At 41.0% G+C, this 22,318-nt stretch overlaps 1 protein-coding gene across 2 annotated transcripts in view; it reads right to left on the bottom strand.

Annotated features, from left to right (window-relative positions):
- Positions 1 to 8,722: 8,722 nt before the first annotated feature.
- LOC133641115 (rho-associated protein kinase 2-like) overlaps positions 8,723 to 22,318 on the bottom strand; it is a 146,500-nt gene continuing 132,904 nt past the window's right edge. Inside the window, exons 30-32 of one of the 2 annotated variants that reach the window (XM_062034989.1) lie at positions 20,252 to 20,519; positions 19,877 to 20,171; positions 8,723 to 9,232 (exon numbers count right to left, since the gene is read on the bottom strand). In XM_062034989.1, the coding sequence (XP_061890973.1) occupies positions 9,229 to 9,232; positions 19,877 to 20,171; positions 20,252 to 20,519 (567 nt within the window). In that variant the 3' untranslated portion in view covers positions 8,723 to 9,228. The remainder of the gene's footprint in view (positions 9,233 to 19,876; positions 20,172 to 20,251; positions 20,520 to 22,318) is intronic. The other variant, XM_062034988.1, reaches the window with a different exon arrangement.

Genomic DNA, 22,318 nt, shown 5'->3' with positions numbered 1-22,318 from the left:
CGCCCACCCCCTCCCCCACCTCAAACCCCCCCATCTCTCGAATTCGGAGGTCTCAAGGTTGGCAAGTATGCCTGTAACACAGCAGTAAAACGGCTGATCAAACAAAACAGAAGTCATGGTCATGGACTCACTAGCTGCGTAAGCTAGCTCTCCAATCAACAGAATCAATAACTCCACTGTGACGTTTTGGTGAATTTGTGAAACGGAAACAATACAAAAAGAACGCCTTTGTAAGTTAATAATATTAACACAGACACTTGTAAATGTGTTAGCATATTAGCTAATGATAACCAAGCTAGTAATCGCAAACTGGACTGGACGTTTAGCCTCTCATCCGAGTAGCCTTCATCAGTGCATGCTCACAGACTTAGATTGGTCAGATCTAGTCTAGCGGTTGGTGCCAAAACCCCAAATATTTATACTCCAAAACCTGGTCAAGGATGGTTTTGCCTTATCGTAGTGAGAAAAACAACTGATTTGATGCAAATGAGCAATCCTAACTGTCAAAGCCAACTGTCATTTCCCCTCGTTAGCATTGAGGTATTGTGTGGCAGAACGATCGCTGTGGATCGACTACTACCCGTCCGAAATAGTCGGAACACCCCACGTTAGCATTCCAATCAGTTGTAAACAAACGGCACGAATGGAAATTGCAGAGTATTTTATGAATAGTTGAAAGGAGAGTGACAGGTGGTGTGGCAGAAAATGACAATGACCTGGATAAATGACAACACTCATAGACATAACCAAGCAGCTTGATTACATTACAACAGCATGTACAAATATGCATTAAAACAGTACTACAGACATCACACAAACGATTTAGTAAGTATGAATTGTTTTAGTTGTGTTGTAAAACTTACAAATGCTGCTTGGACTGATGAATGAAGAATCCTTTTGAGCAGAAACGCTGTGGATGAAATACTTATGGTTTCGAAGAGCGAAACAGCACCTGCAGTGAGCAAACTTGTCCAAAAGATGGCGCCATAGCAAAGACAACAACACACCTTTTTCAGTGTCTGTGCCAGCGTAATATGACAATGATTTGTTGAATACAAAACATTAAGGCCGTGAGCAAAGAAAAAATCCATAAATTACCTGCACCGTTTTACAAGCCACAGGGGTCAAAGTGTAGAAAAAAGTAGCGTCTAATTGTCCGAAAAATACGGTATACGCTAATAAAGTCTTTACACGCGCTCCACACAGCTTGAAGACACTTTAATAAACACTTCCTATGCTCTTAAAACCCTAAACTCTAAAACTTGCATCATTTCATCATGGAAACTTTAACGGGTAATCAAATCGTAGTGTACTCAATGGTACTTTCAAATACGCGATGCACTGAGACTGCAGTAAGTGGAGCGCGAAGTGGCGAGGGAACACTGTAGTCTAGGGCTGCAACAACTAATCGATTAAATCGATTAAAAAAATAGTTGGCGATTAATTTAGTCATCGATTCGTTGGATCTATGCTATGCGCATGCGCAGAGGCCATTTTTTAATTTTTTTTAAAATATTTTTTTATTTTTTTATAAACCTTTATTTATAAACTGCAACATGTACAAACAGCTGAGAAACAATAATTAAAATAAGTATGGTGCCAGTATGCTGTTTTTTCCCCAATAAAATACTGGAAAGGATAGAAATGTAGTTTGTCTCTTTTATCCGATTATTAATCGATTAATCAATGTAATAATCGACAGATTAATCGATTATCAAATTAATCGTTAGTTGCAGCCCTACTGTAGTCCAAAAAAACAAGAAAAAAATCCTGAAAAAGAAGGTCCTCCAGTGAAGAGTTTCTCTTCCCAAACTCACTCCCAAGTCATTCCACTCTAATTAGTTAACATTCAGCTTGTTGTGCGCTGATTACTCACCAAATATAGCAACAGAGTCGCTAAGTTGGCAACACTGCTGAGTCTTCTTATGGTCTGGTGGAGCAGCTGTGTACAAAACATGGCCTGGACAGTTAATAAAGATTTTAAGATGGCCACAGTTTGACCCATCATTTTCTTGTTTGTGAACAAATCAGGTAAGGACTTTGACTCTACCACTCTGTGTGTGTGTGTGTGTTCTTGTATTCCGACCCTTCTTGAGACAACAAGGAAAAGTACCTTCCATATGAGGACCGGTGAACAAGTTAAAAATCGTGTTCCCAATAGAGAATGTCTCATTTGCACCCCCTGGTGGTGAAATCTATCAAAATTATGTCCGCCCTGAGATCGGTAGGTTGTGAGTTCAAACCCCGGCCGAGTCATACCAAAGACTATAAAAATGGGAGCCATTACCTCCCTGCTTGACACTCAGCATCAAGGGTTGGAATTGGGCGTTAAATCACCAAAAATTATACCTGGGTGCGGCCACCGCTGCTGCTCACTGCTCCCCTCACCTCCCAGGGGGGTGATCAAGGGTGATGGGTCAAATGCAGAGAATAATTTTGCCACACCTAGTGTGTGTGTGACAATCATTGCTACTTTAACTTTATGGTGGTCCCAAAAAGGAGGGATTTTTCAAATTGACTGTGCTTACCTGTATCTGTCCCAATACACTTTTTCCGGGATCTCGATTCCTCGATGTTAAAGTTTATTTGGAACAAAAAGACTCATAGAATTCGGAAAAAAACACTTTTCAGTCTCCCAGGGACTTGGGTGGGTTGTCTCTGCCAAATTTTTAATTTTACTAATGGGCATCGTTAGCACGCTACACCCGGTGCTATATTAGCAACCAACTACCACCATGGCTACAGATCGAGGAGGCCTCCTGCAACTCTTCTACCTAGAGATGTCCGATAATATCGGACTGCCAATATTATCCGCGGATAAATGCTTTAAAATGTAATATCGGAAATTATCGGTATCGGTTTCAAAAAGTAAAATGTATGACTTTTTAAAACGCCGCTGTACGGAGTGGTACACGGACGTAGGGAGAAGTACAGAGCGCCAATAAACCTTAAAGGCACTGCCTTTGCGTGCCGGCCCAGTCACATAATATCTGCGGCTTTTCACACACACAAGTGAATGCAAGGCATACTTGGTCAACAGCCATACAGGTCACACTGAGGGTGGTCGTATAAACAACTTTAACACTGTTACAAAAATGCGCCACACTGTGAACCCACACCAAACAAGAATGACAAACACATTTCGGGAGAACATCCGCACCGTAACACAACATAAAAAATACCCAGAACCCCTTGCAGCACTAAATCTTCCGGGACGCTACAATATACACCCCCCGCTGCCCCCTACACGCCCCTCCACCTCAACCCCGCCCACCTCAACCTCCTCGTCCCAAATTCCAAGCTGCTGTTTTGAGGCATGTTAAAAAAAAATAATGCACTTTGTGACTTCAATAATAAATATGGCAGTGCCATGTTGGCATTTTTTTCCATAACTTGAGTTGATTTATTTTGGGAAACCTTGTTACATTGTTTAATGCATCCAGCGGGGCATCACAACAAAATGAGGCATAATAATGTGTTAATTCCACGACTGTATATATCGGTATCGGTTGATATCGGAATCTGTAATTAAAGGCCTACTGAAAGCCACTACTACCGACCACGCAGTCTGATAGTTTATATATCAATGATGAAATCTTAACATTGCAACACATGCCAATACGGCCGGGTTAACTTATAAAGTGCAATTTTAAATTTCTCGCTAAACTTCCGGTTGGAAACGTCTTTCGATGATGCGTATGCGCGTGACGTCACGACGGCAACGGAAGTATTCGTACCCAATGTGTCACCATACAAACGGCTCTGTTTTCATCGAACAATCCCACAGTATTCTGGACATCTGTGTTGGTGAATCTTTTGCAATTTGTTTAATGCACAATGGAGATTGCAAAGAAGAAAGTTGTAGGTGGGATCGGTGTATTAGCGGCTGGCTGTAGCAACACAACAAGGAGTACTTACTTGGATAGCAGACGCCTAGCCGATGCTAGCCACCGACCGCACGGATGATCGGGTGAAGTCCTTCGTCGCGCCGTCGATCGCTGGAACGCAGGTGAGCACGGGTGTTGATGAGCAGATGAGGGCTGGCTGGCGTAGGTGGAGCGCTAATGTTTTTATCATAGCTCTGTGAGGTCCGGTTGCTAAGTTAGCTTCAGCGTCATTAGCAACAGCATTGTTAAGCTTTGCCAGGCTGAGAATTATTAACCGTGTAGTTACATGTCCATGGTTTAATAGTATTGTTGATCTTCTGTCTATCCTTCCAGTCAGGGGTTTATTTATTTTGTTTCTATCTGCATTGGAGCCAGATGCTATCACGTTAGCTCAGTAGCTAAAGAGCTTTGCTGATGTATTGTCGTGGAGATAAAAGTCACTGTGAATGTCCATTTCGCGTTCTCGACTCTCATTTTCAAGAGGATATAGTATCCGAGGTGGTTTAAAATACAAATCTGTGATCCACAATAGAAAAAGGACAGAGTGTGGAATCCAATGAGACCTTGTACCTAAGTTACGGTCAGAGCGAAAAAAGATACACCCTGCACTGCCTCTCTAGTTCTTCACTCTAACGTTAATCATCCACAAATCTTTCATCCTCGCTCAAATTAATGGGGTAATCGTCGCTTTCTCGGTCCGAATCTCTCTCGCTCCATTGTAAATAACGGGGAATTGGGAGGAGTCCTACCTCCTGTGACGTCACGCTACTTCCGGTATAGGCAAGGCTTTTTTTTAATCAGCGACCAAAAGTTGTGAACTTTATCGTCGTTGTTCTATACTAAATCCTTTCAGCAAAAATATGGCAATATCGCGAAATGATGAAGTATGACAGATAGAATGGATCTGCTATCCCCGTTTAAATTAAAAAAAATCATTTCAGTAGGCCTTTAAGAATTGGACAATATCGGAATATCGGCAAAAAAGCCATTATCGGACATCTCTACTTCTACCCTAAAGTCTCTTATGTGCCTCTCTCAGATGTCATCGTTAACTTATTCTGATAATACAATTGTTAAAAATTCTTTTAAAATTTGGGCTCAATTTAGAAGACATTTTGGACTTTACTCTGTCCCTCTCTCGTCCCCAATGAACTTAAACCCTTCATTTATCCCCTCTGTTAGTGATATGGCCTTTGCAGCCTGGGAGACGGCCGGGATTCGCTCCATTAGTTATCTTTACATCGATGAAACATTTGCATCCTTCGATCAATTAGCCCACAAATTTAGTCTTCATAGAAACCAGTTTGTGGAAGTCGCGTCCTAGCGAGTGCCACTGATCACACACTTTCACAGGAGTCTGCCGTTCAGAGTTGAACAAGTTTTTGCTGTTTTGACTTTTCAGTCCGTCGTCTTCCTCTCTAACTCTCCAACCCTCCTCCTCCTGCTGTTCCCGCCCGCTACAGTTAAAGACAGCAGGTGATTAGACAACTCGTACCACCTGGGAAATCTAATCACCTGCCAGCTGTGTCTCGCCGTCAGCACTGCCACGCCCCCCCGTCTGATGGTGCTCTGTCTTCAGCACCATGGACAGAGGCGGTGACTTTTTCTCCTGGCTACACCTCCCCCCCACACAGTTCTTCCGATATTTACAAAATTAGGGACTTTGTACGAAAGCACTCCCCTGTTTTTCCCCAAATTCCACCTGCAACCCTGACAGACTCTCTATTTAAGCTCAATCCATATTCTAAGGGCAATATCTCTAAACTATATACAGACGTCCAGTTCATGCCTCACGGTGACTGGTGATTTGCGTGCAACATGGTCTTCGTCTTGTGGTGAAGAAGGAGCTGAGCCGCAAGGCAAAGCTCTCAATTTACCGGTCGATCTACGTTCCCATCCTCACCTATGGTCATGAGCTTTGGGTTATGACCGAAAGGACAAGATCACGGGTACAAGCGGCCGAAATGAGTTTCCTCCGCCGGGTGGCGGGGCTCTCCCTTAGAGATAGGGTGAGAAGCTCTGTCATCCGGGAGGAGCTCAAAGTAAAGCCACTGCTCCTCCACATCGAGAGGAGCCAGGTGAGGTGGTTCGGGCATCTGGTCAGGATGCCACCTGAACGCCTCCCTAGGGAGGTGTTTCGGGCACGTCCGAAGACCCAGGACACGTTGGGAAGACTATGTCTCCCGGCTGGCCTGGGAACGCCTCAGGATCCCCCGGGAGGAGCTGGACGAAGTGGTTGGGGAGAGGGAAGTCTGGGCTTCGGGACCTCAGATAAGCGGAAGAAGATGGATGGATGGATGGATGGATGGCCGTCGGCACTCAACATAGAAATAGAGAAAGATACCCGGGACCAGGTTGTGAAACAAGTCCACTCTTCCTCGATCTGTGCAAGGCACAGGGTCATACAATGTAAGGTGGTACACAGAGTCCACTGGTCCGAAACCAAACTGGCTCGCGTTTTCCCTGGACTTGGTCCAATTTGCGATAAATGTCATCGAGGGGTAGCCGATCTTACCCATATGTTTTGGACCTGACCGGTCCTGTCCCAGGTTTGGAAATCTGTGTTTCTTACACTCTCAGCTGTCACCTCAGTCCATATTAGTCCCTCACCCATACTGGCGTTATTTGGAGTGGTACCTCCAAACTGGCTTTTCTTAGCTTGCTTGCAAGGAGGGCCGTCCTAATGCGTTGGAAGAATCCCAGCCCCCTCTCACTCAACGTGGATAAGAGATGCTTTGACCTTCATTAGGCTGGAAATAAGGCCCTGTCTTCAGGGCTCTGATGCAGAGTTCACCAAAATTAACAAGTCATTCAAATGTATTAATACCTTAGTAGTTTTTTTTGTGTTTTTTTTTGGGGGGGGGGTTGAGGAGGGAGGGGGGATCATGTATGTGTGTGTGTGTATGTTTGTATACATATATGCGTATCCTTGGCTTTATGTTTTCATAACACTTTACTGTATTTGTGTATGTGTGTGTATGCGTATGTATGTATGTATGCATTTATATAGAAGCATTTAAGTTCAATCTTAACACTCATTTGTATACTCTAGCCTTTGAGTAGACTCCCCTTTTAGACCAGTTGATCTGTCGTTTCTTTTCTTTTCTCCTTAGCCCCCCTCTCCCTTGTGGAAGGGGGGAGGACACAGGTCCGGTGGCCATGGATGAAGTGCTGGCTGTCCAGAGTCGGGACCCGGGGTGGACCGCTCGCCTGTGCATCGGTTGGGGACATCTCTACGCTGCTGACCTGTCTCCGCTCGGGATGGTCTCCTGCTGGCCCCACTATGGACTGGACTCTCACTATTATGTTAGATCCACTATGGACTGGACTCTCACGATTATGTTAGATCCACTATGGAGTGGACTCTCTCACTATTATGTTAGATCCACTATGGACTGGACTCTCACTATTATGTTAGATCCACTATGGACTGGACTCTCTCACGATTATGTTAGATCCACTATGGACTGGAGTCTCTCACTATTATGTTAGATCCACTATGGACTGGACTCTCACTATTATGTTAGATCCACTATGGACTGGACTCTCACACTATTATGTTAGATCCACTATGGACTGGACTCTCACACTATTATGTTAGATCCACTATGGACTGGACTCTCTCACTATTATGTTAGATCCACCATGGACTGCACTCTCACTATTATGTTAGATCCACCATGGACTGGACTCTCACTATTATGTTAGATCCACTATGGACTGGACTCTCACACTATTATGTTAGATCCACTATGGACTGGACTCTCACTATTATGTTAGATCCACTATGGACTGGACTCTCATAATATTATGTTAGATCCACTATGGACTGGACTCTCTCTCACTATTATGTTAGATCCACTATGGACTGGACTCTCACTATTATGTTAGCTCCACTATGGACTGGACTCTCACTATTATGTTAGATCCACTATGGACTGGACTTTCACTATTATGTTAGATCCACTATGGATTGGACTCTCACTATTATGTTAGATCCACTATGGACTGGACTCTCTCACTATTATGTTAGATCCACTATGGACTGGACTCTTACTATTATGTTAGATCCACTATGGACTGGACTCTCACACTATTATGTTAGATCCACTATGGACTGGACTCTCTCACTATTATGTTAGATCCACTGTGGACTGGACTCTCACTATTATATTAGATCCACTATGGACTGGACTCTCATAATATTATGTTAGATCCACTATGGACTGGACTCTCTCACTATTATGTTAGATCCACTATGGACTGGACTTTCACAATATTATACTAGACCCACTCGACGTCCATTGCATCCGGTCTCCCCTAGAGAGGGGTGGGGGTGGGGGTGGGGGGTCACCCACATCTGCGGTCCTCTCCAAGGTTTCTCATAGTCATTCACATTGACATCCCACAGGGTTTTGAGGTTTTCCTTGCCCTTATGTGGGCTCTGAAGCGAGGATGTCGTTGTGCCTTGTGCAGCCCTTTGAGACACTTGTGATTTAGGGCTATATAAATAAACATTGATTGAACAAATACAAGAATGTGTGTGTGATCCCTCCGCCCACCGCAGGTCAGACATTTGGTTGTCATTCAAGCTGGACGTAAAGTCCTTCACAGGTTGATGCACTGTTAGAGAGTATATTAGATGTGCAGTATGAAGTACAATCTTCAGCAGATGGGCAACATGATGAGCTATTACATTATGTATGTATGAGTGCCAGTTAGCTTTAGGCGCTCCTGAAACATTTATGGACGTACGGCAGTCCGGCCCACTCACGACGCAAGCACCTCAGAGGGACATGAAACTATTCTGGAATAAGTCATCTAGTGCCTGGAAAGAAATATGCATAGGGTGAGAGGAACGCAGGTCTTTTTTTTCCTTTTATACAAAAAGATTGCATTTTAAAGACACAATCAAAAGTTTTACCTTGGGTACAATAATTTTATTTGATCATCAAAGATAAAATGGATTGATTGTGTTCACATTTTGCCACGATCAAATGTGAGAAAAACTAATCTGGCAACCTGTTGAGTAAACTATTTCTAGGTATTACGCACTCATAAAAAATATTCTTACAATCCGCATGTGCTAAACGTGCCGTTCCTCTTCATTTATATATACAAAGCACACACACCTTGCACTTCAAACATTAAGGTGAAAGTCCTTTGCTTTTATTCTTTTCTAAAAGCAAGGTAGTGTTGACTAACCTGAATAAGAAGACATGCTATTGTTCCTCTTATGGAAAGTTCTTACAGTTTCAGTGAATGTCTCTTGTCTTGATTTGGCGCCACGCTGCTGTCAATCATCCACGAAGAAGTCGATGATCTCCTCGCTCGGCCGGGGTTAACTGTAGGAGGGAAGGGAGGAATATTATTACATTTAATAAACTGTTATTTTTTATTTATTTATTTTTTTAATGAATTTATTAATCAATCAACAAAACGATACACAACAATACCACAATAATGCAATGCAATTCCAAAACCAAACCCGTCCCGGCAACGTTAAGAACAACAACAAACAGAGCAATTGAGGACACACAAACATGACACGGAACAATACAAATGTAGTAAAACAAAAATGAACATTATCGACAACAGCATCAATATTAGTAATAATTTCAAAATAGCAGTGATTAAAAAAACCCTCATTGATATTATCATTAAAAACATTAATAAAAAAATTAGAAATGAACAATAGTGTCACAGTGGCTTACACTTGCATCGCATCTCATAAACTTGACAACACATTGTGTCCAATATTTTCCACAAAGATATAATAAGTCATATTTTGGTTCATTTAATAGTTGAAACAAATTTAAATAATGGTTCCCATATTCCAATATATGACTCATTATTATCTAAACTAAATGCAGTTTTTTCTACTGATATCATCTCCATAGCTTGTGTGTACCAGTCAGTATGAGTTGGACTATCAACATCTATCCATTTTTTAAATATTACCCTTTTTGTTATTATGCATATTGAAAGAAAAGCATTTTTACTCTTTGATGACACGTTACTAAATTGATGGAGATCCCCAAGAATACAAGTTTGCAGTGTCATTGGGATGTTTATATGAAGGAATGTGATTGCTTCTTTTGTTGTTTTCAACCATAACTCTTTTATTCTCTGACATTCCCACAATAAATGAACAAGAGTTGCCTCACTTCATACATAACTTGCTATCTACCACACCAATTTTAAACAGCTGAGAAGATGTAAAATACAATCTATTCAATATCTTAAATTGAGTAAGTTTATCTTTAATGCTTTTAAAGGGCTTATTGGCATTTTTCCAAATATCATTCCATGATATGTCTCTTTCATCTAAAATGTTTAAGTCCATCATCCATTTCCGAACACATGCATCATTTGCATTTCTAGTGTGGTGTTCATTTATTATTCCATTAAATAGTTTAATTAATGTCTTAAATGTATCTTGATTTAAAAAGTGCATCTTCCAGTTCATGGCTATTTAAAGACATACTTTCAGAGGATATGCATTTATTTACAGAGTGTTTTAAAGAGATAAAATTAAAAAAATGATTTCTGGGTACATTATATTGATCAACTAAATCATTGAACGGTTTAAAAGAGTTTTTATTAATAATATGATGAGGTTTAGTAATGCCTCTGTCTTTCCATGTTGTCCATTTAACCACATTTTTATTAATGATAATATTAGGATTGTACCAAAGCAGTTGATTTACAGATGTCATTGGGTTGATTCCTAGTATTTTCTGGCACAGTTTTAGAATGTTAAAGGTGGCTTCTATTGGGCTCTGCTTCAAATCATTAGGTATTTTTTTAATATAATATAAGCTCCCCACATCAATGTCCAAATTCATTAACTGATATTCATGACTCACGCAGTAAACTAAACCATATACAGCACAAGCTAAACGTTTGGACACACCTTCTCATTCAATGCGCTTTCTTTATTTTCATGACTAGATTGTAGATTGTCACTGAAGGCATCAAAACTATGAATGAACACATGTGGAGTGGAGTTATGTACTTAACAAAAAAAGGTGAAATAACTGAACATATGTTTTATATTCTAGTTTCTTCAAAATAGCCACCCTTAGCACACTCTTGGCATTCTCTCGATGAGCTTCAAGCACACCTGTGAAGTGAAAACCATTTCAGGTGACTGCCTCTTGAAGCTCATGGAGAGAATGCCAAGAGTGTGCAAAGCAGTAATCAGAGCAAAGGGTGGCTATTTTGAAGAAACTAGAATATAAATGAATGAAATAAGTTTATTTCGGTCATATAATCAACCATAAACCATTTTGTGTGACCAGTTTAACAGTACAGATTAGACATATTAACAATCATACACATTTACACACAAAAAGAAAATAAAATAAAAACAATGACCGACAAAGTCAAGTGTTTGACCATATAAAACATGTTTTCAGTTATTTCACCTTTTTGTGTTAAGTACATAACTCCACATGTGTTCCTTCCTTGTTTTGATGTCTTCCGTGACAATCTAAATCACCAAAAATTATTCCCGGGCGCGGCCACCGCTGCTGCTCACTGCTCTCTCACCTCCCAGGGGGTGATCGAGGATGATGGGTCAAATGCAGAGAATAATTTCGCCACACCTTGTGTGTGTGTGACAATCATTGGTACTTTAACTTTAACAATGTAAATAGTCATGAAAATAAAGAAAGCGCATTGAATAAGAAGGTGTGTCCAAACTTTTGGCCTGTACTGTATAGTATTTTATTTGTTAAGTACACAACACAACAAGTGGTTGGAAAAAGTCTGTTTTAGTCGTGTTTACATTTTAATATTTCCTCAAATAGTCAGGTTTCCCTGCTCTTCAGGGGATCACCTGAAAGAGCAGGGAAACCTGTGAAACAGGCTTGTAGGGATGAAATAGCCTCTGTGTTATTTCCTGACCTAACGTATATTCCGCTCTACCCCGGTATTGAGCACTGTATAACGGATAAACCACAGAAACCTCGACCATATATATATATATATATATACTGTATATACTGCATGCATATATATATATACTGCATTTTTGTATATAAGCGCCCCTCTCCACCATTTAAATCACTGGTGTCAAACTCAAGGTGCGGGGCACTTCATTTTATATGGCCCGCGAACGCCTAGGAAAAATATTTGTCAATAACGTACCTTATCTTTTCTTGCTAAATGTATGTGTTCTTTACATTTTGACCCAAAAAAATTATAATATTTGTACTGCATGAAATGGAATACCTTTGAAGCTTTACTATTATCCAATATCGCAACAAATATATACTTTCCAAACATTTTGTTTGTTGTTCAAACAAAACAACTTCAATATCTGCTTGACTTATGATTTCAAAGCAATTTATCCATCAAATCGTACACTGTAAAAATGACAATAGTTTTTAACCTCTTAAGGCCCAAGCTGTTTGTTTACATGCTCTTTTTACTTCTCTTTGGGCTTATTGGACCCTAATTAGAATAAAAACTAAAAATAATCTTTTGATATGATGTACTTAGTCCATAAGTACACAAACGTGTACTTCATGTGTAGTGACATGCAAATTTTTATTTGTACACTTTTTTTTTCCAAATTCCATTGTATGTTATACCCTTCTGACACCACCAGATGGCAGTATAAGTGTTCATATGTCGGTATAAGACCCCAATTCAGTAGTGTGCACAATTTTGGAAATAAGAGCTAAAAGGTGCTGTCCACGCATGTGGCCACTAAGGCCTTTATGGTACAATTTCTGGTGTTTTTACAACATATTACTGTAAATTGAAAAAAAAAATACCACTGTTCTTACTGTAAAATTCTAACGACTGAGCTGCAGTTTATTTTTTGTTGTAAAATCGACGGTTGTTGTTTTTACGGTGTATTACTGCAAGTGTAAAAACTCTACCGCTGGTTTTTTGTGGTAAATATAGTGGCAGCACAGTTGTCAGAATTTTAAAAAACAGTGGTACTGTTTTTACATTTACAGTAACATGTTGTAAAAACCGTAAATGTTACAGTAAAAATATTGGCAACTAAGCCGCCAGTATTTAACCAGCTTAGTGGCCTTGTGGTTAGAGTGTCCGCCCTGAGACTGGGAGGTTAAAGTTAAAGTACCAATGATTGTCACACACACACTAGGTATGGTGAAATTTGTCCTCTGTATTTGACCCATCCCCTTGTTCACCCCCTGGAAGGTGAGGGGAGCAGTGAGCAGCAGCGGTGCCGCGCCTGGGAATCATTTTTGGTGATTTAACCCCCAATTCCAACCCTTGATGCTGAGTGCCAAGCAGGGAGGTAATGGGTCCCATTTTTATAGTCTTTGGTATGACTCGGCCGGGGTTTGAACCCACAACCTACCGATCTCAGGGCGGACTCTCTATCCACTAGGCCACTGAGTAGGTTGTGAGTTCAAACCCCGGCCGAGTCATACCAAAGACTTCAAAAAATAGGACATGTTGCCTCCCTGCTTGGCACTCAGCATCAAGGGTTGGAATTGGGGGTTAAATCACCAAAAATGATTCCCGAGTGTGGCGCATGCTGCTGCCCACTGCTCCCCTCACCTCCCAGGGGGTGAACATGGGGATGGGTCAAATGCAGAGGACACATTTCACCACACCTAGTGTGTGTGTGACAATCATTGGAACTTTAACTTGAAGTATTTTCCTATTAAAAAAACTGTGTACTGTTTTTCCATTTTCCGTAATATACTGTCGACATTTTTTTTATTTTACAGTAAAAATATACAGATTTTTTTATACAGTGTTCGTTAAAAATATATAGAACAATAAAATGCATATGGCAAATTCATATATCCTTTGCTGTTGAGGGCAGCCATAACTGCAATGTGGCCTTCAATGAAAACCAGTTTGACACCCATGATTTAAATCAGGGGTGTCCAAAGTGCGGCCCGGGGGCCATTTGCGGCCCGCAGGTCATTTTTTAACGGCCCCACGGCACATTTTAAAAATACGATTGAAAAAAAAAAAAAAACATTAAAAGTGGTATTTAAAGAGCAAACAGGTGAAATGTAACAAGAAAATGTAGCAATGTTTACTCTAATCACACAAAGCTGCCATGCAGGCTGTTTCTTTCTTTAAAAAATAATAATGAATCAAAATCAATGTCATTATGAATTATTGACCTATTCAAGGCTCCAATTACGTCACATTAAATATTTTGAGATATTTTTGGGGGAAAATGTTGCATATTTTGTGTTTGCCATGTAAAAAAAACAGCTTTTTTTTTTAAAGAAGGGCCTAAAAATGAATAAACAAAAAACATAAACAACAATAAAACTTATAATTGACAGATAGATCTGAAGTTGATCTCGAGATTATTGTGTTAAAAGTAAACAGTAAAAAAACAAAACAATTATAATTTCTTTTTTAACACTTTAATGAGTAGGACTCTTTTGGATCCCCTACATTTTTAGTGTGATTCGTTTTTAAGTGTCATTGCTCAAAAAATAATAATGAATTAAAATCAATGGTGTTATGAGTTATTGACCTTTTTAAGGCTCCAATTATTATATACTCTCAAATGTCCCACTTAAAAATTTTATTGGGTGAAAGTATTGCATATTTTGTGTTTTTTTCTTTAAAAAAATGGTTTTCTTTGACAAAAAGAGAATACAATTTAAATCTTTAAAAAACTGTTATATTGACAGATAGAATGATCTAGAGATTTAAAAACTTGAATAATAACACAAATAATAATACTGAATAATGACACATTTTTTATATTTTTTGGACCAAAACCCTTTGGGATCAAGCCTGAGTGGAAGCCTAAATGTATATTTTTTATACATATATTGTATTGGTTTTTAAAATAAAAAATATCAAAATGGCCCCCGCTAGCTTTGATTTTTCAATGTGCGGCCCTCAGTGGAAAAAGTTTGGACACCCCTGATTTAAATGAATGCCTAACCCCTAACTGGTGCCTGGCACTCACTGCAGTTTAATCAATAAACAACACTGGCCACGATATAAGTAAACACGATAACTTCACACAAATTGAATTCACTGCAAGCACACATGCAGAAGTTACCCTCCTTCCCCCCCTTTTGACTTCTTTCAGAAGGGCATATCATCATCACTGTCGGTGTCGTCCAACGACCACCTCCAGTCTTTCAGGCCAAATTCAAGCAATCTGAAACAGTAAGTTAAAGGGTCACTGATGGCAATACGCCGCCAGTTAACCAGGGGACAGTACAGAGCTGTGAGTGAAAGATTAGAAGGGTTAATTAGCAACACAGCGGGGTGGGGTTGGGCAGGTCTAGCAGGCGGGTGCATGGCAGCTCCGCTACTTACAGTCTCCCAAGCATGAGAGACGTTAAGAATGGCGGTGTCAAAGGTGAAGAGGTCAGTGGAGGATGATGCGGAGCATGGGGCCGCTGCTGAGGAGGCGAGAGCCAGTTAGCATGTGGCTAACAGTGGAAACACTTTTAAAGCCTTTCGCAGTCAAGTAAAGAGGGTGTTCAACATCAAAATGTTGTAATAAGGGATGGAACGGTTTATGGACAAAAACCCCGAATCGTTCCACCCCTAGTTGAGATACTCATGTTCAAGAATGATAAAAGTAATAAAAAATATATACTAAATATTAGAGATGTCCGATAATGGCTTTTTTGCCGATATCCGATATTGTCCAACTCTTAATTACCGATTCCGATATCAACCGATACAGATATATACAGTCGCGGAATTAAGACATTATTATGCCTAATTTTGTTGTGATGCCCCACTGGATGCATTAAACAATGTAACAAGGTTTTCCAAAATAAATCAACTCAAGTTATGGAAAAAAGTGCCAACATGGCACTGCCATATTTATTATTGAAGTCACAAAGTGCATTATTTTTTTTAACATGCCTCAAAACAGCAGCTTGGAATTTGGGACATGCTCTCCCTGAGAGAGCATGAGGAGGTTGAGGTTGGCGGGGTTGGGGTTTAGGGGTAGGGGGTAGCGGAGGGTGTATATTATAGCGTCCCGGAAGAGTTAGTGCTGCAAGGGGTTCTGGGTATTTGTTCTGTTGTGTTTATGTTGTGTTACGGTGCGGATGTTCTCCCGAAATGTGTTTGTCACTCTTGTTTGGTGTGGGTTCACAGTGTGGCGCATATTTGTAACAGTGTTAAAGTTGTTTATACGGCAACCCTCAGTGTGACCTGTATGGCTGTTGACCAAGTATGCGTGGCATTCACTTGTGTGTGTGAAAAGCCGTAGATATTATGTGATTGGGCCGGCATGCAAAGGCAGTGCCTTTAATGTTTATTGGCGCTCTGTACTTCTCTCTACGTCCGTGTACCACTCCGTACAGCTGCGTTTTAAAAAGTCATACATTTTACTTTTTGAAACCGATACCGAAAATTTCCGATATTACATGTTAAAGCATTTATCGGCCGATAATATCGGACTGCCGATATTATCGGCTGATAAATGCTTTAAAATGTAATATCGGACATTTTCGGTATCGGTTTCAAAAAGTAAAGTCAACAGTCCGATATTATCGGACATCTCTAGTAGTAAGTAATTGTGCTTTGAAAATGTGAAAAATTTTAAAGAGTGTCCTATCAAGGGCTAAAGGGGACCTATGATGATGTTTGTTGTGTTGGATAATCATATTAAAGGGGTCACTGCTGCCCACTGCTCCCCAAGGGGATGGGTCAAATGCAGAGGACAAATTTCACCACATCTAGTGTGTGTGTGACAATCATTGGTACTTTACTTTAAAACTTTAATAATTAATATTATGATTTTTTTTCTACATTTAACACACTTCCTTGTGGTCTACACATGTACTGGTGGTTCTTTGGTCAACATTTTGCATGAATTATTTTTTTTACAGACTTAGACTTAGACAAACTTTAATGATCCACAAGGGAAATTGTTCAAATTGACCATTTTCAATCTGCATTCTGACCATCTCTTCAGGACGTGCCATTTTATGAGCGGTCTTTTTTACGTGGCTCCACTTTGATAACGCCTTCTCCCCGCCATCCACATTGTAGTTTTTAGTAGAGATGTCCGATAATATCGGCAGTCCGATATTATCGGCCGATAAATGCCTTAAAATGTAATATCGGAAATTATCGGTATTGGTTTCAAATAAGCAAAATTGATGACTTTTTAAAACGCCGCTGTACGGAGTGATACACGGACGTAGGGAGAAGTACAGAGCAGTTGCGTCTCCCAGTCATACTTGCCAACCCTCACGATTTTCCCGGGAGACTCCCGAATTTCAGTGCCCCTCCCGAAAATCTCCCGGGGCAACCATTCTCCCGATTTCCACCCAGACAACAATATTGGGGGTGTGCCTTAAAGGCACTGCCTTTAAGTGCCGGCCCAATCACATAATATCTACGGCTTTTCACACACACAAGTGAATGCAAGGCATACTTGGTCAAAAGCCATACAGGTCACACTGAGGGTGACTGTATAAATAACTTTAACACTGTTACATATATGTGCCACACTGTGAACCCACACCAAACAAGAATGACAAACACATTTCGAGAGAACATCCGCACCGTAACACAACATAAACACAACAGAACAAATACCCAGAACCCCTTGCAGCACTAACTCTTCCGGGACGCTACAATATACACCCCCCGCTATCCCCTAACCCCCAAACCTCCTCATGCTCTCTCAGGGAGAGCATGTCCCAAATTCCAAGCTGCTGTTTTGAGGCATGTTAAAAAAAATAATGCACTTTGTGACTTCAATAATAAATATGGCAGTGCCATGTTGGCATTTTTTTCCATAACTTGAGTTGATTTATTTTGAAAAACCTTGTTACATTGTTTAATGCATCCAGCGGGGCATCACAACAAAATTAGGCATAATAATGTGTTAATTCCACGACTGTATGTATAGGTATCGGTTGATATCGGAATCGGTAATTAAGGAATATCGGAATATCGGCAAAAAAGCCATTATCGGACATCTCTATTTTTTACCGCTTCCATAGAGAGTCCTCTGACAGAATCTTGAAATCCACTGGAGGTGTTGTACAAAACCCAAAACCAGTGAAGTTGGCACGTTGTGTAAACGGTAAATAAAAACAGAATACAATGATTTGCTAATCCTTTTCAACCTATATTCAATTGAATAGACTGCAAAGACAAGACATTTAACGTTCGAACTGGTAAACTTTGTTATTTTTCTGCAAATATTAGCTCATTTGGGAATTGTGTGCTCTACTTCAACAATTCTAAAAAAATTCCAGGATTTCGGTTCAACTTCAGCATCACACGCAATTCCTTCAGCAATTGCCTTATCGAGTGGTATCATATTATTTGACAAGGTTTGGCCTGCTGAACTGTAATGTAAGTAGGTTAGATATAATTATTGAAAACGATTCAAATCAAGAGTGAGCATGTTAATATTTGAGTCGGCCCAGGGCCCCTCTGCAGTGGAAAAGTTGGACCCAGAGGTCACAAAAGTTAAGAACCCTGTTCTAGACCACAAGGAAGTGTGTTAAAGGCCTACTGAAAGCCACTACTACCGACCACGCAGTCTGATAGTTTATATATCAATGATGAAATCTTAACATTGCAACACATGCCAATACGGCCGGGTTAACTTATAAAGTGCAATTTTAAATTTCCCGGGAAACTTCCGGTTGAAAACGTCTATGTATGATGACGTATGCGCGTGACGTCAATGGTTGAAGCGGAAGTATTGGGACACCATTGTATCCCAATACAAAAAGCTCTGTTTTCATCGCAAAATTCTACAGTATTCTGGACATCTGTGTTGGTGAATCTTTTGCAATTTGTTTAATGGACAATGAAGATAACAAAGAAGAAAGCTGTAGGTGGGATCGGTGTATTAGCGGCCGGCTGCAGCAACACAACCAGGAGGACTTTGAATTGGATAGCAGACGCGCTATCCGACAATAGCCGCCGACCGCATCGATGATCGGGTGAAGTCCTTCGTCAAGCCGTCGATCGCTGGAACGCAGGTGAGCACGGGTGTTAATGAGCATAGCTCTGTCGAGGTCCCGTAGCTAAGTTAGCTTCAATGGCGTCGTTAGCAACAGCATTGCTAGGCTTTGCCAGGCGGTACAGCATTAACTGTGTGGACAGGTCCAGAGTTTGGTAATATTGTGGATCTGCTGTCTATCCTTCCAGTCAGGGGCTTATTTCTTTTGTTTCTATCTGCATTTAAGCACAATGCTATCATGTTAGCGCTGTAGCTAAAGTGCTTCGCCGATGTATTGTCGTGGAGATAAAAGTCACTGTGAATGTCCATTTCGCGTTCTCGACTCTCATTTTCAAGAGGATATAGTATCCGAGGTGGTTTAAAATACAAATCCGTGATCCACAATAGAAAAAGGAGAAAGTGTGGAATCCAATGAGCCCTTGTACCTAAGTTACGGTCAGAGCGAAAAAAGATACGTCCTGCACTGCACTCTAGTCCTTCACTCTCACGTTCCTCATCCACGAATCTTTCATCCTCGCTCAAATTAATGGGGTAATCGTCGCTTTCTCGGTCCGAATCGCTCTTGCTGCTGGTGAAACAATGGGGAAATGTGAGGAGCCCTTCAACCTGCGACGTCACGCTACTTCCGGTACAGGCAAGGCTTTTTTATCAGCGACCAAAAGTTGCGAACTTTATCGTCGATGTTCTCTACTAAATCCTCTCAGCAAAAATATGGCCATATAGCAAAATGATCAAGTATGACACATAGAATGGATCAGCTATCCCCGTTTAAATAAGAACATTTCATTTCAGTAGGCCTTTAAATGTAGTTTGGAATGATCATAGGCCCCCTTTATTGTAAAAAAAAACGTATTTATAGTCAAATATAAATGGTAAGATGATTAATTTTTTTAATAATTTTGAAAGCATTTTATCCATATTATGTCAATGCACAAGTATGCAACAAAGATAGACATGATTATTGTTAATAATAAAAGTAATTAGTTAATAAACATTGTGTAATAATAAAGGGATAGGCAATATAAATCAAAATATGTAAAGATACAAAACATACCTGGCCTTCCCTGATGGCTGCTGTCTGGTGGACGGCAACTTAATGGCCCCGCGGTGCGGTGAAAAGTGCGGCGAGCTTTTGGGCGAGCCTCTGGGCGAGTTTCTGGGCGACCGGCGCGGCGATAGACGGGGGGAGGATCTCGATGGCGCCCCTTCGGGGAGGTGGGGCGGGGAGGCGACGGGTGACGGGTGTTTCCTAGGGATGCGCTTGAGGAGGTGGCTGACCCATCGCTGCTGCTCCTCCTGGCTGTTGGTCAGCAAAAGCAGCTCTTTGGCGGTGGACATGTCGTAGCTCACTGCCAGGGAACAAGAGAAAAAACATGTGGGATAGCCGTGCTAATCACAAAAATCTAAGTTATGAATTGTATATACTGACCCTTGCAAGGCACAATGACCTCCTCCTTCCGGTCCAGGTGGTCCTTGTGGCACTTTGTGTGGCAGCGGCGGCACTCGAGGGCCGGCGGCGGCTTAAAGACGTGCCAGAGGGGCCGCGTGCAGGCCTCACAGCTGGAGGGGAAGTGATAAAGCGTGGGGATGAACTCGTGGCCCTTGTGGCTGATGTAGGAGGGGCGCTCGCCGAAGTGTGTGGTCTCCATGGCCACTTCCTGCTCACGCTTGCTCTCTCCCTCGTTGGCGTACAGGATCTGTGAGCACGGGCGATAACTTCAAAACATTTGCTGACCAAAACTCTCAAATCATGACTAACAGCGTGGCCTCAACCATGGCCGTAACTACCATTGAGGACACCGAGGTCATGTCCTCCGTATTTTTTTTAGGTGACAAAAGGATGATGATATGAAATATACTTGGTGGTTTACTTCTTATATAAACGAAATAACTTTTAATGTTGCTTTTAATGATGTAATGTCCAATGTGTCCAACCTGTCATGTGGTGTGGCCCAGGGTTCTGTTCTGGGACCTGTTTTATTTTATATAACTTTAACAAAAATTCCTCAAAACAGCCCACTACCTATAATATGGGCTTTTTAAACATAAGATCATTGTCTCCCAAAACGTCATTAGTTAATGAGGTCATTAGAGACAACAATCTTAACGTCATTGGTCTCAGCGAAACCTGGCTCAAACCAGACACATTTTTTGCGCTGAACGAGGCATCTCCTCCTAACTATACGAATGCACATATTGCCCGTCACCTTAAAAAGGGGGGGGGGGGGGGGGTCGCACTAATATACAATGAAAACCTTAACCCTAACCTAAGTAATAAATATACATCATTTGAGGTGCTTACTATGAGGTCTGTCACACCGCTGCCTCTCTACCGCCCCCCTGACGTCCTCACAAGTCTCCGTTTGTGCCATGTACACGCATACGCTAAGCCAGTGGTTCTTAACCTGGGTTTGGTGAGTCGGGCTCAGGGGTTCGGCGGAGGTCAAGACACAGCCGACTCATCGTGCAAATAAAAACTTCTCCCTATCGGCGTATTACAGAAACGACAACAGCAGAAGTCAGACTGATTTGCAGGTGTGTAATTTGTTGTGAGTTTATGCACTGTGTTGGTTTTGTTCTTTGAACAAGGTGATGTTCATGCACGGTTTATTTTGTGCACCAGTAAAAAAACATGGTAACACTTTAGTATGGGGAACATATTCACCATTAATTAGTTACTTATTAACATGCAAATTAGTAACATATTGGCTCTTAACTAATCATTATTAAGTACTTATTAATGCCTTATTCGGCATGGCCTTATTATAACCCTAACCCTCTAACCCTGTCCCTGACCCTCTAACCCTAACCCTAACCAAATAACTCTAAATTAAGTCTTTATTACTTAGAATATGTTCCCCTAGTGTCCACAAAACTCTAAATTAAGTCTTTGTTACTTAGAATATGTTCCCCATACTAAAGTGTTACCAAAAACATATAACTTTGTCTTGAATTTGAAAAAAAACATTTTATTTTTCACTAAAGAAGGGTTCGGTGAATGCGCATATGAAACTGGTGGGGTTCGGTACCTCCAACAAGGTTAAGAACCACTGCGCTAAGCGGAGAGTTTTAGATCTCTACACATTGGCCAGCGTTTGTAAAAGTCTGCGTTTTTAAAGACAAAAGTATGGCGTCTGCGTGTGGACAAGAGGCCTAAACGCAGAGATAAGTATGCGTTTGTTAAGTATCTGTGTTCGTGTGGACATGGCCTAAATCATACTGATGAAACTGAAGTGAAACGCTGTCTGTATAATACTGTAGTCCTGTCAGTCAAGTGCCGCCCTGCCCTAAATGCAGAACACGCGCTCTGCATAGATAGGGCTTCGCCATCAGGGCATTTTGTGTGAAGAAGCACATTAAAATGTAAATTATTAAATGACAAGGCGCTTCATATAATATCTTACCCCAAATGTATTCCTGCCCACGTCACTTATTAAAACATGAAGGCAAAGTTTCCTCCATCACTTCCGGTGCCTCCGTGGCCGACGTCATTAGT

The sequence above is a fragment of the Entelurus aequoreus genome, linkage group LG23 (genome assembly GCF_033978785.1).
Source record: "Entelurus aequoreus isolate RoL-2023_Sb linkage group LG23, RoL_Eaeq_v1.1, whole genome shotgun sequence".
In the NCBI taxonomy this organism is placed as follows: domain Eukaryota; kingdom Metazoa; phylum Chordata; class Actinopteri; order Syngnathiformes; family Syngnathidae; genus Entelurus; species Entelurus aequoreus.
Note: the sequence above shows the minus strand (reverse complement) of the source record. Positions and strands in the feature narration are given on the sequence as shown.